The following is a 15,930-nucleotide window of genomic DNA, read 5'->3' as shown; positions in this document are numbered from 1 at the left end:
AAATGCTGGGCTCAACTGGGGTCCTAAGTTGAGGACTACCTCAGTGGTGGGTTTCAAAAAATTTTTCTACCGGTTCTGTGGGTGTGGCTTGGTGGACGTGGCATAGCTTGGTGGGCATAGCAGGGGAAGGATACTGTAAAATCTCCATTCCCTCCCCAATCCAGGGGAAGGTTACTGCAAAATCTCCATTTCCTCCTGATCAGCTGAGACTTGGGAGGCAGAGAATAGGTGGGGGCGGGGCCGGTCAGAATTTTTACTACCAGTTCTCCAAACTATTCAAAATTTCCATTACTGGTTCTCCAGAACTGGTCAGAACCTGTTGAAACCCACTTCTGGACTACCTGTATGATACAATTCTGCCTTCTTATCTGCAAAGAATCATTTCTATAATCTAGAAGGGGACCTAATTTGTGCCGCAGGTAGGGCTGGTTGGGAGAAAAACCTGGTGCTTCAGAGGTAAGCAGGGAATGAAGAGTCAGAGCAGTTATTGTTAAATTATTATTATTAAATTTATTTGCTGCCTATCTCGTAGTTTGAGATGATTCTGCTTTTCCTTTCCTGGCATCATTATTTCACCAATTAATTTTCCAATGGCAATGTAGACAGGATGACAAATTGCAGCAGGAAGGTTCCCTCCCCACCCAGTATGACCCAGCAAATATTAACAGAAGAACCAAATATGAATATTTATTCTTTTCCTTCCTGGATGCATGCACTTTCTGGGTGAAGATGTTTATATTCTCAGCTCCTGCAGAAAAATTTGCTTGTTGGCTTGGCAGATTCATAAAAGGAAGTTCAGTTTTCCTGGAGCACGTGACTATTGCGTGGTGCAAATGACAGATTCTTTAATTGAGTGACAATTCATGGGGTATTGCAACACCCTATTTGAAATTCTCTAGCTCTGTCATTCAATGGCAAAATGCTCAAATTTTAGGTCTTCTAGGTGTGTTTTAGTGTGTTTTCTAGCAGTTCGAAAGCACCTAAAAATGCAAGTAGAAAAAAAGGGACCACCTTTGATGGGAAGGGAACAGCGTTCCGTGTGCCTTTGGCGTTGAGTCATGCCGGCCACATGACCACGGAGACGTCTTCGGGCAAGCGCTGGCTCTTCGGCTTTGAAACGGAGATGAGCACCGCCCCCTAGAGTCGGGAATGACTAGGGCATATGTGCAAGGGGAACCTTTACCTTTAGGTATGTTTGGGCATTTTTAAGAGTGGGTTATAACTTCCTACTAAAGCCTGACCTGTCCATCCCCACCCTAAAAGGCTACAAACGATAGGAAAACACCGTTCCAGTGACATTGTGGTTTTTCCAGTACATGATCATGATCTTCAACCTTCCCCGCTAGTATTCCACAAGCAAAGTCAATGGGGAAACCTGCAGGAAGTCGGGAGTCACCATCACATGAGGTCCTCGTTTAATGATCTGCATAGTCCTCGTTAACAATGACATCCTGCCTAAGTGGCATGGTCAGGTGGCTTTTCCACTTACAACCTTGATGCCTAACAATGGAGTTTCGAGTCCCAATTAGGGTCATTAAATGAGGACTAGATGTACTGTACCAAGAGTAAGCACAAATACCAAATATAACCATACGCAAAACAGATTTCCAAGTTCAGAAGCTGTTAAATTATGAATAAATTGGAATTCGTTCATGAAGGTAATTTCCTTCACTTTACAGAAACATTTTCCCCTGCAATTTTTCCTTTCACTGGAGCTGCTTAAATCTAGATCATCAAGTTGTATTTCATCTTAAGAAATATTCTTTCACCCCAAGGATTTCAACTTTTTGTGGTAATAAAGCTTTTTCCGAAGTACTAAGAATAATGAAAGACTATCTGCTAAGCGTTTAAAAGATTAATTGGTACACGGACTGGCAAAAACAAATTGCTGAGGCAACAAATATGTCTTTGTCATTCACTAATGCACTGTTCCTGTAAAGCAAGGCAATAAAAGAAAACAAACAGATAATAGTCCTTACACGAACATTTATCCTCTGATTCTAGTTCAGCATGGAACTTATTAGGTAAAGGGCCAATTATTCTCTTAATCTCGCTTCCCAGTTTAAAGCTAATGCCAGTTTATTTTACAAGGTTATTGCAACAACATGCAATGGATTACAAGCACATGCTAAATAATTATATTTACTAAATGCAATTTGCCTCTGTGAAAGAGATCTAATATCCAAGGATTAAATGCTAATCTTCAAAACAATGCTTTTTAGTGGAATCAATTTACAGATTCCACTGTACGTTTTCCCACTGCTGAGTAAACAAGGGACATGCATGCAAATATGAACGGACCCTCAATTCCCTCCACTGATAAATAATTTAGCAAACCTAGGAAAATTAATTTAAAAGTCTGCCCCCTGAATTGCGTCTTATCAAAAAAACAAGCCAAGCAAACAAAGCTCTCCAAATACTTACTGTGAAATGGTGTTTGTATCTAGGTCAACACAGCTAACATCTGGTGGAGGGTCATAAAGATCGAAATATCTGGAATCAATTCCCACTATGAATGGACACGGTGCACTCAGGACATCAGCCAGGGCTAGAGGGCAGAGAGGAATGTACGGGCACGGCCAGTGGAAAGGAAATATCATCTTTCAAAAGAGAAGAACAAACATGTTGAATGCAGATAGCCAGATGTGCTTCAAGGAAAACAGGGTGGACAACCTAGTAACTCTTGAACTCATTACAACCCATCCAAAGAGATCATTTAGATCCCGAGCAAGAGCTCTGTGTTCCCAAAAGAACATGTTCTAATTCAGAGGTCTCCAACCTTGGCCACTTTGAGCCTGGAGGACTTCAACTCCCAGAATTCCCCAGCCAGCAAATCTGGCTGGGGAATTCTGGGAGTTGAAGTCCACCAGTTACCAAGGTTAATTCTGGGAGTTGAAGTCCTCCAGGCTTAGTGACCAAAGTTGGAGACCCTTGTTCTAATCAATGTCTATGGAGATTCTCAGTCATCCAAGTCATGGTTGCCCCAAAGGTGCTTTTTCAAAAGGGAATCAGATTTTCTTTGTTTTTCCATGAAGATGTTTCACTTGTCTTCCAAGAAGCTTCTTCAGTTCTGACCTGACCTTCAGTCAGAACAGAAGAAGCTTCTTGAATGAGAAGTGAAAGGTCTTCAAAGAAAAACAAAGTCCAGTGGCTTTTTGAAAAAGCACCTTTGAGATGTTCTACTGAAGAAAAAGAGGGTCTCGGACTACAAGCATCTCAAAGTATCTCTACATTCTTGTTATTAGGAGATAGTCTTGAGTTGCTCGTTTTATTGATTGTATTTCTTGGTCCATGACCGAAATAAAGCAGAACCCTTCATGAGGACTAGCATATTATACCTGGAAAAAAGTTGTTTCTTGACAAAGGAAAGGCTGTCTACCTCTGAAGAAAAGGGAACATTCACCAACCATGTTCTACTTTCAATATTGGTACATCATTATGGAAAGTAGCCATTCCTTTCTTTTAAAATATTAATTTAGGCCAATGGATAGATACAATTGGGAAGTTCTCATCAATAAACCGCTTGAAATAACAGTATTAATAATAACAACCCATGATTATTGATTGATATATTAGATTTATACCTGCCTTTTCCATCAACAAAGGATGTTTTATTTATCTCTGTTAATTTGTACGAAATGGAGAACCTTTGACAAGCACTGTGCTAATGATCTGAACGAGATGAATAATACGGCTCCGCAGCCATCTGTACAAACATCCTCAGGAGGTGAAAGCAGAACAAACAAAATGTTTAAAACATGACACTCAGCGTGAAGTGGAGGGCAGGAGGGGCTTGTGCTAGCTCAGTGGAATTTTTGACTTCATTTCTTTGAACAACAACTGGCCTTCCTACCCACTCCACAAATGGTGTTTGAACCTCCTGCTCAGTTTGATCTGCAGCTGGTATTGAGCAAAACACTCTTAAAACCCGCGAGCTGAAGACTTTTGCAAACGGCTGTGGATCCTAGACAAGGGAGCAAAGGCCCATCAGAACCACAACATCAGAATGACAGAGTCGGAAGGGACCTTGGAGGTCTTCTGGTCCAGCCCCCTGATCAAGTAGGAGACCCTATACAATTCCGGATGAATGGCTGTCCAGTCTCTTTTGAAAAGCCTCCAGTGAGGGAGCACCCACAACTTCAGGTGGCAAGACGTTCCACTGGTTAATTGTTCTCACCATCAGGAAATTTCTCCTTACTTCTAAGTTGGATCTCTCTTTAATCTTCCATCTTTTGCTTCCTGTCCTGCCCTCTGGTGCTTTGGAGACTAGGTTGTCCTCCTCCTCCTTTGTGTCAGCCCCTCAAATATTGGAATCTGCTATCATATCGCCCCCCCAGTCCTTAGACTAGACATGCCTAGTTCACACAATTATTCATCGTTACCAGATCCACAAATCCCTTCTATTTTTTTTAAAAATTTGATTTATATGCCCACATCCACTGTAGCCCATTTTAAATTTAAATAAAATAGAACAGGTAGTCCTGGAGCTACGACCAAAATTTCCACTGCTAAGCGAGGCAGTTGTAAGGGGGCTATGTGTCATTTTACAACCTTTTTGCCACAGTTTTAAAGTGTATTACTGTAATTGGTAAGTGAATCGTGTAGTTTTTTTAAAAATGAATCTGGCTTCCCCCACGCTTGTGAGAATGTCGCAAAAGGAGATCAGGTGATACTGGAACATTGCAACCATCATAAATATGAATCGGGGGCCTGAATTTTGATCATGTGAACATGGGGAGGCTGAAACAGTAGTAAGTGTGAAAACTTTTTTTTCCCCAATGCCCTTGTAACTTCAAACAGTCACTAAACAAATGCTTGCAGGTCAAGGACTACCTGTTACAAATTGTAATAATTATTTTTAGGGCCCTGAGCTTTAAAAGATATTTTACAGTCAGTTAGCTGGAGGAGGGGGGGTGTTTTCCGTTTATCTTAATTTGAAAATACTTGTTTGAGAAATTCTCACAACTTACAGAGACCAGGGCTTCGGTTACGCTGGTGAGGACCGAAGGGCGTAAAGAGTGGATGAGGATTTTATGTTCGGTCACCGCAAAGACGAGGAGATTTACAGCATTCTCAGGTCCCAGATTCTGCAGAAGAGCAGAAAACTTCCCTCCGCTACTAATTATAAAAAAAAAGAAACAGGAATAGATTTTACAAACGGCATCTTTTTTTCCCCAGGAACTGAACCACGTTTCTCCCCAGTGTTAGCCCAGCATCGAATGACTCAGCATAAGGGTATTCAATTACTAGTCTGAGTAACACTAAAATTACACAGCACAGAATAGATTAAAAAGCAGTTTTCCATTTGGCGCTCCATTAACTTTTAAATAAAGTTGTGGAGTGGAGTTTGTAAATTAACATGTGCTCACAGTACAGCCAGAAACGGACTTAGTTCACTGCAAACAAGTCATTCGAGATCAAACAAACCAGGCATGGAACCCTTCTCACACTCTCTGAACCTGGTTTCATTCTTTCCTGCTTTCAATAACTTTAGGGTTCACAAACCAAGAACAAATTGTCATCTAGCTTAGACTGGTTTCCTCAGCTTGACTGGAAAGTGACACTTCCCATTTTTAGTGCGTTTGACCTTCTTGCCTAGAGAAAAACCACAAACCGGAAACTGTTTTTCATAACGTTTATTTATTTATTTGCTTTCTTAATACATCTGTCAACTGCCCCAATCTTACAGCTCTGAGTAATCTACCACTAAATGAAACAAACCGGAAACGATAAAAGCAGCGTTTCCCATTGTTGGCCATTTTGGGATGGTGGACTTCAGTTCCCAGAATTCCACTGACAATTGAAGTCCCTACCTCTGGAAATGGCCAATGTTGGGAAACACTGCAATGAAGTAAGCATCATATAGTCCTTGGAGCAGGGGTGAAATGTAAAATTTGTTATTACCGGTTCTGTGGGCGTGGCTTGGTGGGCGTGCCCAACTTTTTTTTTTTTTAAACTTTTCAAAGCATTTTTTCTAATGCTTTGAAAAGCCTCTGCCGATCAGGCAACTGAGCTGGGATTGTCAGAGAGGCTTTTTAAAAAATACCTCTCTGACGATACCAGCTGAGTTGCCTGATTGGCAGAGAGATATCTGTCAGCAGGGATTTTTGCTACCGGTTCTCTGAACCACCCGCCGCCATCGCTACCGGATCAAGTGATCCGGTCCGAACCCGGAGCATTTCATCCCTGCCTTGGAGGAGATCAACCCTGACTGCTCTTTAGAAGGCCAGATCCTGAAGATGAAACTCAAATACTTTGGCCACCTAATGAGCAGGAAGGACTCCCTGGAGAAGAGCCTAATGCTGGGAAAGATTGAGGACAAAAGAAGAAGAGGACGAGGTGGCTGGATGGAGTCACTGAAGCAGTCGGCATGAGCTTAAATGGACTCCAGAGGATGGTAGAGGACAGGAAGGCCTGGAGGAACATTGTCCATGGGGTCGCGATGGGTCGGACATGACTTCACAACTAACAACAACAAAGTCCTTGACTTACAACAATTGAGCCCAAAATTTCTGTTGCTTGGTGAGACTTTAATTGAACTTTGCCCCATTTTACAACCTTTCTTCCTACAGTTGTTAAGTGAATCACTGCAGTTGTTAAGTGAGTAACGTAGCTGTTAAGTGAATCTGGGTTCCCCATTGACTTGGCTTGTCGGAAGGTCGCAAAAGGGGATCTGCAATCATCATAAATAGGAACCGGTTGCCAAGCGTCTGAATTTTGATCACGGGACTGAATTTTGATCATGGTTGCAATGGTCCTAAATGTCAAAAACGATCGTGTCACTTTGTTCAGGGCTGCTGTAACTTTCAACGGTCACTAAATGAATGATTGTTAAGTCAAGGTCTACCTGTAGGACAATTACGACTGTTGCAGTATTCCCACTGTCACGTGATCAAAATAAACATGGCGACTGACATGTATTTATGACGGTCGCAGTGTCCCGGGGTCATGTGATCACCTTTTGTGACTTTCTGACAAGTATAGTAGTCAACGGGGAAGCCAGATTCACTTAACAACCGTGTGACTGACTTAACACTGCAGCGATTCATTTAACAAAGGTGGCAAGAAAGGTCGTAAACTGAGGCGAAACTCACTTAACAAAACTGTCTCGCTTAGCAATGGAAATGTTGGGCTGACTGTGGTCGTAGGTTGAGGACTAATCTGCCTGAATAAGCAGGAAAAGAAAAGCAAGATAAATCCAGGTGCAACAGAAAGGAAGCTCTGAAGTGTAAAGTTTCGGCTTTTAAATGGGTAATTTTTATAGATATTTTTTTCTGTCTTGTTTGCCTCATCGCAACCTTTAAGAGTTAGAGCAGTGATGGCTAACCTTTTTGCCGTTGCGTGCCAAAAGCGGGGGTCGCATGGGAGGGTTGCGTGTGCACATGCCCACACCCATAATTCAATATGCCCCACGCGACCCCCACTTTTGGCACACGATGGCACGGTGGGCCCAGTAGGCCCCGTTTTTTGCTCTCCCCAGGCTCCAGAGCCTTTCTTGGAGCCTGGGGAATATAAAAACGGCCTCCACTCCCCCGGAGCCCCTCCAGAGGCTGGAAACAGCCCGTTTCCCGACTTCTGGTAGGCCCGAAAATCAGCTGGCCGGCGCACACATGCGCACTGGAGCTGAGCTAGAGCAATGCTCATGTGCCCACAGATATGCCTCTGCATGCCACCTGTGGCACGCGTGCCATAGGTTCGCCATCGCAGAGTTAGAGAGTAAATTAATTCTTCTTTCTTGATATATTTATACATTTTTATTTTTGTCTTCTTCACTAATTTCTAAATTGGTTTGTTCATCCCTCACATAACAGCACACAAATATATATACACACACACACATATATTTTACTTGCCTCAGCGGTAGAGGTGATGATATGGGCTGACTAAGAATCAGATTATCATGGGGTGATAGCTATAAAACAATAAAAGCATGGTTTTTATATTTACCTGAAGATTTAAATATAAAGCAATTTGTTTGTATAGAAAACATATTGCTGTCACAGAATTAATACCATTGCTGTAGGCTTGAAAAACTTGATAGTTAAATATGCAGATCTCTAATGTTAAAAAAAAAGTATAAAGATATATTAACGTGAAATAGATATTATGATTTGACTCCAGAATCTCAAGCAGCTTCAAGCGCTGTTCTATTGGCTCGCAAATTCTATAAAACTGGTTAAATAATTTATTACAGATGTCCTTTCCCCCCAAAAAATCCCAGGGCGTGCCCAGAAAAAATATGCAAGCTGAATATTTTAAAAACTGCCAGATATCTTTTTTGTAATTCACCTCCCACATCACATTCATTACAGCTTTTAAACTTTAATACAGAATTGATTTTCTTAATGGGAAAGCTTCCACCAATCAGACTGAATTGTGAAATGATTTAAAATAGCAAAAAAAAAGGTATATATTTTTGGGTAGGATCCAAGAAAGTTTGAAAATAGAATTGAATTCTATATCAAAATGTGTCTGGGGTTTGTTTTTCAAAAAGTGATCCAGAAATATTTATCAGTGGACAGATTTAACATGCCAAATTTCTAGACAATGGGATTTTTAAAAATTAGTATCTGATACTCTTTGTTTTATAATGATGACATTGAGAAAAAGCCAATCATTTTCATTTACCAACTGCTCCCAGGCCTAGATATATTTAAAAAGTAGATAATCTGACAAATAAGCAGCCTTGTGACATAAAAAGTGTGACTCATACACATTTCTTGATGACTTCCAGCATCGAGTAGCAAATTTGCGGTTCCAAGTCTGTAACATTTTTAAAGTGCCTTTTATTTTTTTTAGTGGAACCTAGTCATCTGAATAAACGTATGAACAGAATGGAATAAATTTACACTTACCTGAACTAAAATCCTTGGTCTTTGTGGAGATGGAAAAGGAACCTTGTGCATAAAATGGGAAATATGCCTAAGGAGGGAATAATCACTTTGTCTTAAGGAAAATAAATAAATCAGCATTTTTTTATAGAACGCATGCTAGACTTTTAAGATATCATATTCAACAAGCTAAGGGAATATTCTTCAGAGTCTTGGTTTATTGCTTGCAAAGAGGTGCAGGTTTATAGCTTGCGAAGATTAAACCCATTTAGAAGAGTTTAGATAGTCTAGATAGATAGAAGAGATCTATCTATCTATCTATCTATCTATCTATCTATCTATCTATCTATCTATTTATCTATATCTATCTCTCATCTATCTCTTATCTATCTCTCATCTATCTATCTCTCATCTATCTATCTTCTGTCTCTCATCTATCTCATCTATCTATATCTGTCTCTCTCATCTCTCATCTCTCTCTCATCTATCTCTCATCTGTCTCTCTCATTTATCTCTCATCTATCTCATCTATCTATCTATCTATCTATCTATCTATCTATCTATCTATCTATCTATCTATCGATCTATCATCTATTTCTCTCTCTCATCTATCTCTCATCTGTCTCTCTCATCTATCTCTCATCTCTCATCTCTCATCTATCTCATCTATCTCTCATCTGTCTCTCTCATCTATCTCATCTATCTATATCTATCTATCTATCATCTCTCTCTCTCTCATCTATCTATCTTCTGTCTCTCTCATCTCGCTCATCTCTCTCTCATCTATCTATCATGTCTCTCTCATCTATCTCTCATCTGTCTCTCTCATCTCTATCATCTATCATGTCTCTCATCTATCTATCTCTTATCTATCTATCTATCTATCTATCTATCTATCTATCTATCTATCTATCTATCTATCTATCTATCTATCTATCTAGGCTCAGAATCATACAGAAAACTAGACTCTGGACAGTTTAGTAAGATCTCAGTTGCAGGCAGAGCTGAGGAGACAAACTGGGGAACAAACATCCCCAGTGTACTTTTGATGAGTCATAAAAAGTATTCTGAAGAATTTTGGTTGAACGGTTTGCACAAACACATTATAGTATCATCGATCATGTGAAAAGAAAAACAGGAGGACTCGGCCATGACCAGTATGCATTCCGTCAATATTTGCAGCTGAAATACACACACGAGATCTTGCTTCTAGATGTTGGCTTTTTATAACAGCAGTTAAATATAAAATGGATGGATTAAACCTCTGCTTGGCCCCAAACTCTAAAAGGTAATGGCAAAAAAGCCAAATATTTCCTTTCCTAACCCCAACAGAGATGTCACCGTATCATTGTTGAGTTCTGTCTCCCCACCGCTACCCTGGAAGCTATCCCTAGAGCAGGGGTGTCAAACTCGATTTCATTGAGGGCCTCATCAGGGCTGTGTTTGACCTCGAGAGTGGGGGGGGGGTCATGACCAGCTAGACATCACTCGTGTCGGGGGCACCTGTGGTGGCCAAGTGGTAAAACAGGACTTCCCTCAGACCCACCCTCACTCTCATTATAATCTCCTTCCTTCCTTCCTTCCTTCCTTCCTTCCTTCCTTCCTTCCTTCCTTCCTTCCTTCCTTCCTTCCTTCCTTCCTTCTTTTTCCTTCCCTCTTCATTCTTTCTTCTTCCTTCCCCTCTTTCCTTATTTTTCCTTCCTTGCTCTCTTCCCTTCTTTTTCTTTGTCTTTCCCTTTCTTCTTTCCTGTCCCTTCTTGCATGTTTCTTTCATGCTGCCAGCAAAAACGAAACTCAGGAGGGCCGAGCGCAGCCCCCCGGGCCCCGTTTTTGGCCATGACCGCCTCCTGCAGCCCTCTGCCAGTGAAAGCGGAGCTCGGGAGGGCCGCACGCTATCAAGTTTGCATTGATGCAGACCAGGAAAGAGAAAAAGAATAATCAAATTTGAGGAGGGGACAGGATTTGGGGCGACCCCAGGCAGGCTTGCCCCAGTTACCAAGGGCATAGGCTGGCTCAAATGCCCTTCCCATTGATCAAAATTATGTATTACAATGACAGTTAATGATGATGTGTGGAACCCAAAATACCCCTCCAACTTACTTCTCAATAGGAAGGACGTGTGGACCCGATATTGAATAGCGGTAAAGAAAAGTGAGAAATTTCTTGAACGCATCGAAGAATGGCCAGCGGGACAGCAGGCAAATGCACTTGTTTGTCTGAACGGTTTTGGAGCTGGGTATGGCCATGAAGCCCAGTTGAGACTTCTGTTTTTCTGTCAGGTTTTCCTCAGAGTATGTTTCATAGAACTGAATAGCAGCACCGTAGACCTGCAAGTGACAGTACATTGAAATTTAAGTGACGTAGGCAGTCTGAATCTGCCAAGTATTTCTTTCAGGCCTAAGACATTCAAATATATCTGCCATGGGCGACACTCAAATGTAAGGCAGCTCTGCTGTAAACATGGCAAATGTAGCTTTGAGGAACCTGGAAAAATAAAAATAAGTTCTAGCCAAGTTCTCCTTGCACACATGTAGTGGTATAGCAGCCGGCTAATGCATCACTTTTCAAAGAGTAATTGTAACCCAAGGATGGATCCCAATGAGCCTCTCCTTTTTTCTTTTTTCAAAGACTTTGGATAGAATCCAGTGCCCTTCCATCAAAAAATAATCTGGAAGAAATTTGGGGGGGGGGATGGAGGAAATAGGACCTCCTCGTTTCCAGGAAGAAAACTTACAGATTAACAGAGTTGGAAAGGACCTTGTAGGTCATTTAATCTCCAGTGATGAAGCTCCCACAACTTCCAAAGGCAACTTCTGTTCCATCGGTTGACTGTTTTTACTATCAGGAAATTTCTCCTTATTTCCAAGTTGAATCTTTCCTTGATCGGTTTCCATCCATTATTCCTTGTCTGGGTGCCTTGAAAAACAGGTTGACCCCCTTCCTCTCAGTGGCAGCCCCTCAAATATTGGAAGCCTGCTATCCTGTCTCCCCTGGTCCTTCTCTTCACTAGACTAGCCAGGCCCAGTTCCTGCAACCGTTCATCGTGTGTTTTAGTCTCCAGGCTTTAAGCATCTTAGATAGATTCAGATTAACAGAGTTGGATGACCTTATACTGTAGGTCATCTAATCCAACCCCCCCCTCACCTAAGCAGGAGACCCTACACCATTCCTGACAGATGGCAGTCCAGTCTCTTCTTGAAAGCTTCCAGTGATGAAGCTCCCACAACTTCCGAAGGCAACTTCTGTTCCGTTGGTTGATTGTTCTCACTGTCAGGAAATTTCTCCTTATTTCCAGGTTGAATTTCCAGGTTGAAAAGCAATTCTAACAGCAAAATGCTATAATCACATTTCATGCTACACTTTGTAAAATTGCTCCTGCTCAAACGGACAGCAGAGAGCGATCCTCTTGTCACCCAAACTGAAGCAGCAAATTGTTTTGACAACAAGGATTCGGACAGACTGACAAACTCAAAATGTGTAGGGATGTTTCTGTATACAGGTAGTCCTTGACTTACATCCACAACGAGCCCAAAATTTCTGTTCTTAAGCCAGACAGTTGTTAAGTGAGTTTTGGCCCATTTTACGACCTTTTTTTTGCTAAGGTTGTTATGTAAATCACTGAAGTTGTCAACATAATAACACGGTTATTAAGTGAATCTGGCTTCCTCCTTAACTTTGTTTGTCAAGAAGGGGATCACATGATCCCATCATAAATATGAGGGTTTGTTTTTTTTTTTAAATTTGATTTATATGCCGCCCTTCTCCGGAGACTCAGGGCGGCTTACAATGTGCTCAGCAATAGCCTTCATACTTTTGTATATTTATACAAAGTCAGCTTATTGCCCCCACAAACTGGGTCCTCATTTCACCTACCTTAGAAAGGATGGAAGGCTGAGTCAACCTTGAGCCTTGGCGAGATTCGAACCCTGCAGTAATTGTAGGCATCTGGTCTTAATAACCAGCTTAATAACAGGGTGTCTTAAACCCCCTTAAACCCCTGTACTACCAAGGCTCTTTGGTTGCTAAGCGTCTGAATCATGCGGGGATGAATCCACGGGGGATGCTGCAACTGTCGTTAAGTGTGAAAAATTTATCGTAAGTCACTTTTTTCAGTACCACTGTAATTTTGAACAGTCACTAAACAGATGGTTGTAAGTCAAGGACCAGCTGGATTTGTATGAGCCAAAAAGAAAATAGATGGCTGGACAGATGCACTGAATGTAGCAGAGACAAGAAAAGAAAAGAAAAAAGAATGAATGGCTGCATAACAAGGGAAAAAGTGAACAAATGGTCACTTTAGAAAAAGCTTCCAGCCTTCCAGCTCTTTTGACTAACTGACCAAACGCAGAAAAAAAGAGAAACAACAAACACCAAAGTGGATTTGCAGAAAAAATTGCAGACGGCAGGAGCCATTTGTGCTTCGGTTTGCGAGGCAAAGATTCATCCCCAGCAGTCTGCGTTCAACAGGGAAGGGACAGAGGGCAGAAAACATCCTGCAGAAAGGAGAAACTCCACAACACAATCCTTTCAGCAATTCCAAGAAGGCTCCACATCCATTGGCACTACTCAGGTGAGCTTGAGGACACAGATAAACCTCCAAGTGGCCTCAACAACCCTGGTGTTGTTGTTAGTTGCGAAGTCGTGTCCGACCCATCGCAACCCCATGGGCAACATTCCTCCAGGCCTTCCTGTCCTCTAGAGTCCATTTAAGCTCACACCGACTGCTTCAGTGACTCCACCCAGCCACCTCCTTCTCTGCCGTCCCCTTCTTCTTTTGCCCTCCATCTTTCCCAGCATTGGGCTCTTCTCCAGGGAGTCCTTCCTTCTCATTAGGTGGCCAAAGTATTTGACTTTCCTCTTCAGGATCTGGCCTTCTGAAGAGCAGCCAGGGTTGATCTCCTCTAGGACTGACTGGTTTGATTGCCTTGCAGTCCAAGGGACTAGCAGGAGTCTTTTCCAGCACCATAGTTCAAAGGCCTCCATTCTTTGACGCTCAGCCTTCCTTATTTTTCAGAGAAAAATGGCAGACTACAGGAACCATTTGCACTACTCAGGTGACCCTGAGGACACAGATAAACCTCCAAGTGGCCTCAACGACTCTCTAAAAGGATGCAAATGACCAGCTGTCTGCAAGGAATATAAATCCTTCCATTCCCCACTATCTAGTCAGAAGCTGAAGAAGCTTCTTGGATGAGAAGTGAAACGTCTTCAAAGAAAAACCAAGAAAGTCCAGTTGCCTGCTGAAAAAAGCACCTTTGGGAGAACCATGACCTGGATGACGGAGTATCTCCATGGACACCAAAATGACAGTTAAGGATAAATGGATCGTACCTTTTCAGCTGAGGCTCCAGTCAGCACAAACGTAGAAAACACTGGGAGGGGATATTTGCTGTTGGAGGGCCAGCATTCAATTGTTGCCCCCATTGGCAGACAAAAGAGAGGGACCGACTCTGGTAGAGAAAATGAATCGTAGTCTTTTTCTGGATATCTGCATATAAGACCTAGAGGAAGCAATTTTCCATGTCAAAGTTTATGTACATAAGAAAAAAAACCTAAAATATATATGAACTCTAATCATCATCTTCATTTAACGACCCCATAATCCCTTGCAAGATGGCAACTGAATGGAGGTAGCAGAGTGTTTTAATGGTCGGATGCCCTTCCCGTCGCCAATGCAGAGTTTTGTTCAGCAGATATATTCTCAGTGTGCCCAGAGAGAAATATCTGCCTCTAACTAGGATCGAACTCACAGTCTCCTGATTGTGAGGCGAGAGCTCCACCTCTAGGCCACCGCACCACTCCATATATGAACTCTAATGCAGGGGTCTCGAACCTTGGCAACTTTCAAGACTTGTGGACTTCAACTCCTAGAATTCCTGGCTGAGGAATTCTAGGAGTTGAAGTCCACAAGTCTTAAAGTTGCCAAGGCTGGAAACCTCCGTTCTAATGCCTATAGAAATAAACAGTTTTCAATTTCTCTACTTCTTCTGAACTAATACTTCCATGTCAGAAGCACTGAAGTGGTGAAAGGATCTGTTGGTGACATCGTTGCCCAGGGGATGCCCAGTTGGGGGCTCCTTTTGCGTCCCTGCAAAGTTGCCCACCTTCGTGGTACACATTTATCTACCGTCCATCGACCTGCTTTCAAACTGCTGGGTCGGCGGAAGCTGGAGCATGCGACAGGAGCTCAGCCCATCCCACAGCAGAATGGGTCTCGAATGCAAGTCTGAGTGTTCTAACCTCGTGAGCCACCCGCTCCTTCTACTTCTCTGTAGAAAATAGTAATCATTTGAATTCATTCTGATTCAAAATTAAGACCCAATGAATAGATCAGAGGCCTGAATTTGAATATTTGCCTGAATTTGCCTAATTTCTTTTGTTTATTCATTTTTCTATAGCTGCCCTTGTCAATCCAGCTGACTCTTAATTTAGCTAAATTTGATTAGTTTTAACACTGGTTGTAACTTCTGTGGATGAGTTCATTGTTGTGCAATCTTAAGACAGTTGGTTTCTTTGTGATTCAGCGTGTTGTGCAAAATCAGGTGGCAGGATTAATTAATACAAGTAACCTTAAAATCAACCAAGCTTCCTATGTGCAAACACAGCCACAAAATAACATCGTACCTGTTCCGCACAAGCTATAGTTTAAGCCTGCTTCTTCTGACCACTGTGAGAATGAAATTCACGAAAAACTGAACAGGTAAGTTCAAACCCAACAGGTAGCCTAACTCAAAATTACTGTGCCAGGAATATTCATTTGTGTTTATAATATTTAAAATCAAACCCCTTGTAGATGTTTGAAAACATCTTCAACTAGAGCAAATGAAGAAAATTCAAAGTCCGATGTGGCTTAATTTCCCATTGCTTATTTATTCACTACAGGTAGTCCTCGACTTACGACTATGATTGAGCCCAAAATTTATGTTGTGAAGCGAGACATTTGTTTAAGTGGGTTTTGCCCCGTTTTACGACTTTTCTAATCATGCTTGTTAAGTGAATCGCTGCAGTCATTAAGTTAGTAAAACGGTTGTTAAGTGAATCGGGCTTTCCCTATTGACTTTGCTTGTCAGAAGGTGGCAAAAATTGTTCATGTGACACT

General features: G+C 41.8%; 1 protein-coding gene across 6 annotated transcripts in view; it reads right to left on the bottom strand.

The window, feature by feature from the left end:
• DENND4A (DENN domain containing 4A) overlaps nt 1-15,930 on the bottom strand; it is a 103,458-nt gene that overhangs the window by 52,614 nt on the left and 34,914 nt on the right. For 4 of the 6 annotated variants that reach the window (XM_034435445.3, XM_087877777.1, XM_034435447.3 and 1 more), the window contains exons 5-10: nt 14,163-14,332; nt 10,932-11,158; nt 8,856-8,922; nt 7,854-7,912; nt 4,971-5,118; nt 2,425-2,600 (exon numbers count right to left, since the gene is read on the bottom strand). In XM_034435445.3, the coding sequence (XP_034291336.2) occupies nt 2,425-2,600; nt 4,971-5,118; nt 7,854-7,912; nt 8,856-8,922; nt 10,932-11,158; nt 14,163-14,332 (847 nt within the window). The remainder of the gene's footprint in view (nt 1-2,424; nt 2,601-4,970; nt 5,119-7,853; nt 7,913-8,855; nt 8,923-10,931; nt 11,159-14,162; nt 14,333-15,930) is intronic. The other 2 variants (XM_087877778.1, XM_087877779.1) reach the window with 1 other exon arrangement.

Source organism: Pantherophis guttatus, chromosome 13 (genome assembly GCF_059756535.1).
Source record: "Pantherophis guttatus breed Tessera chromosome 13, ASM5975653v1, whole genome shotgun sequence".
Lineage (NCBI taxonomy): Eukaryota > Metazoa > Chordata > Lepidosauria > Squamata > Colubridae > Pantherophis > Pantherophis guttatus.
Note: the sequence above shows the minus strand (reverse complement) of the source record. Positions and strands in the feature narration are given on the sequence as shown.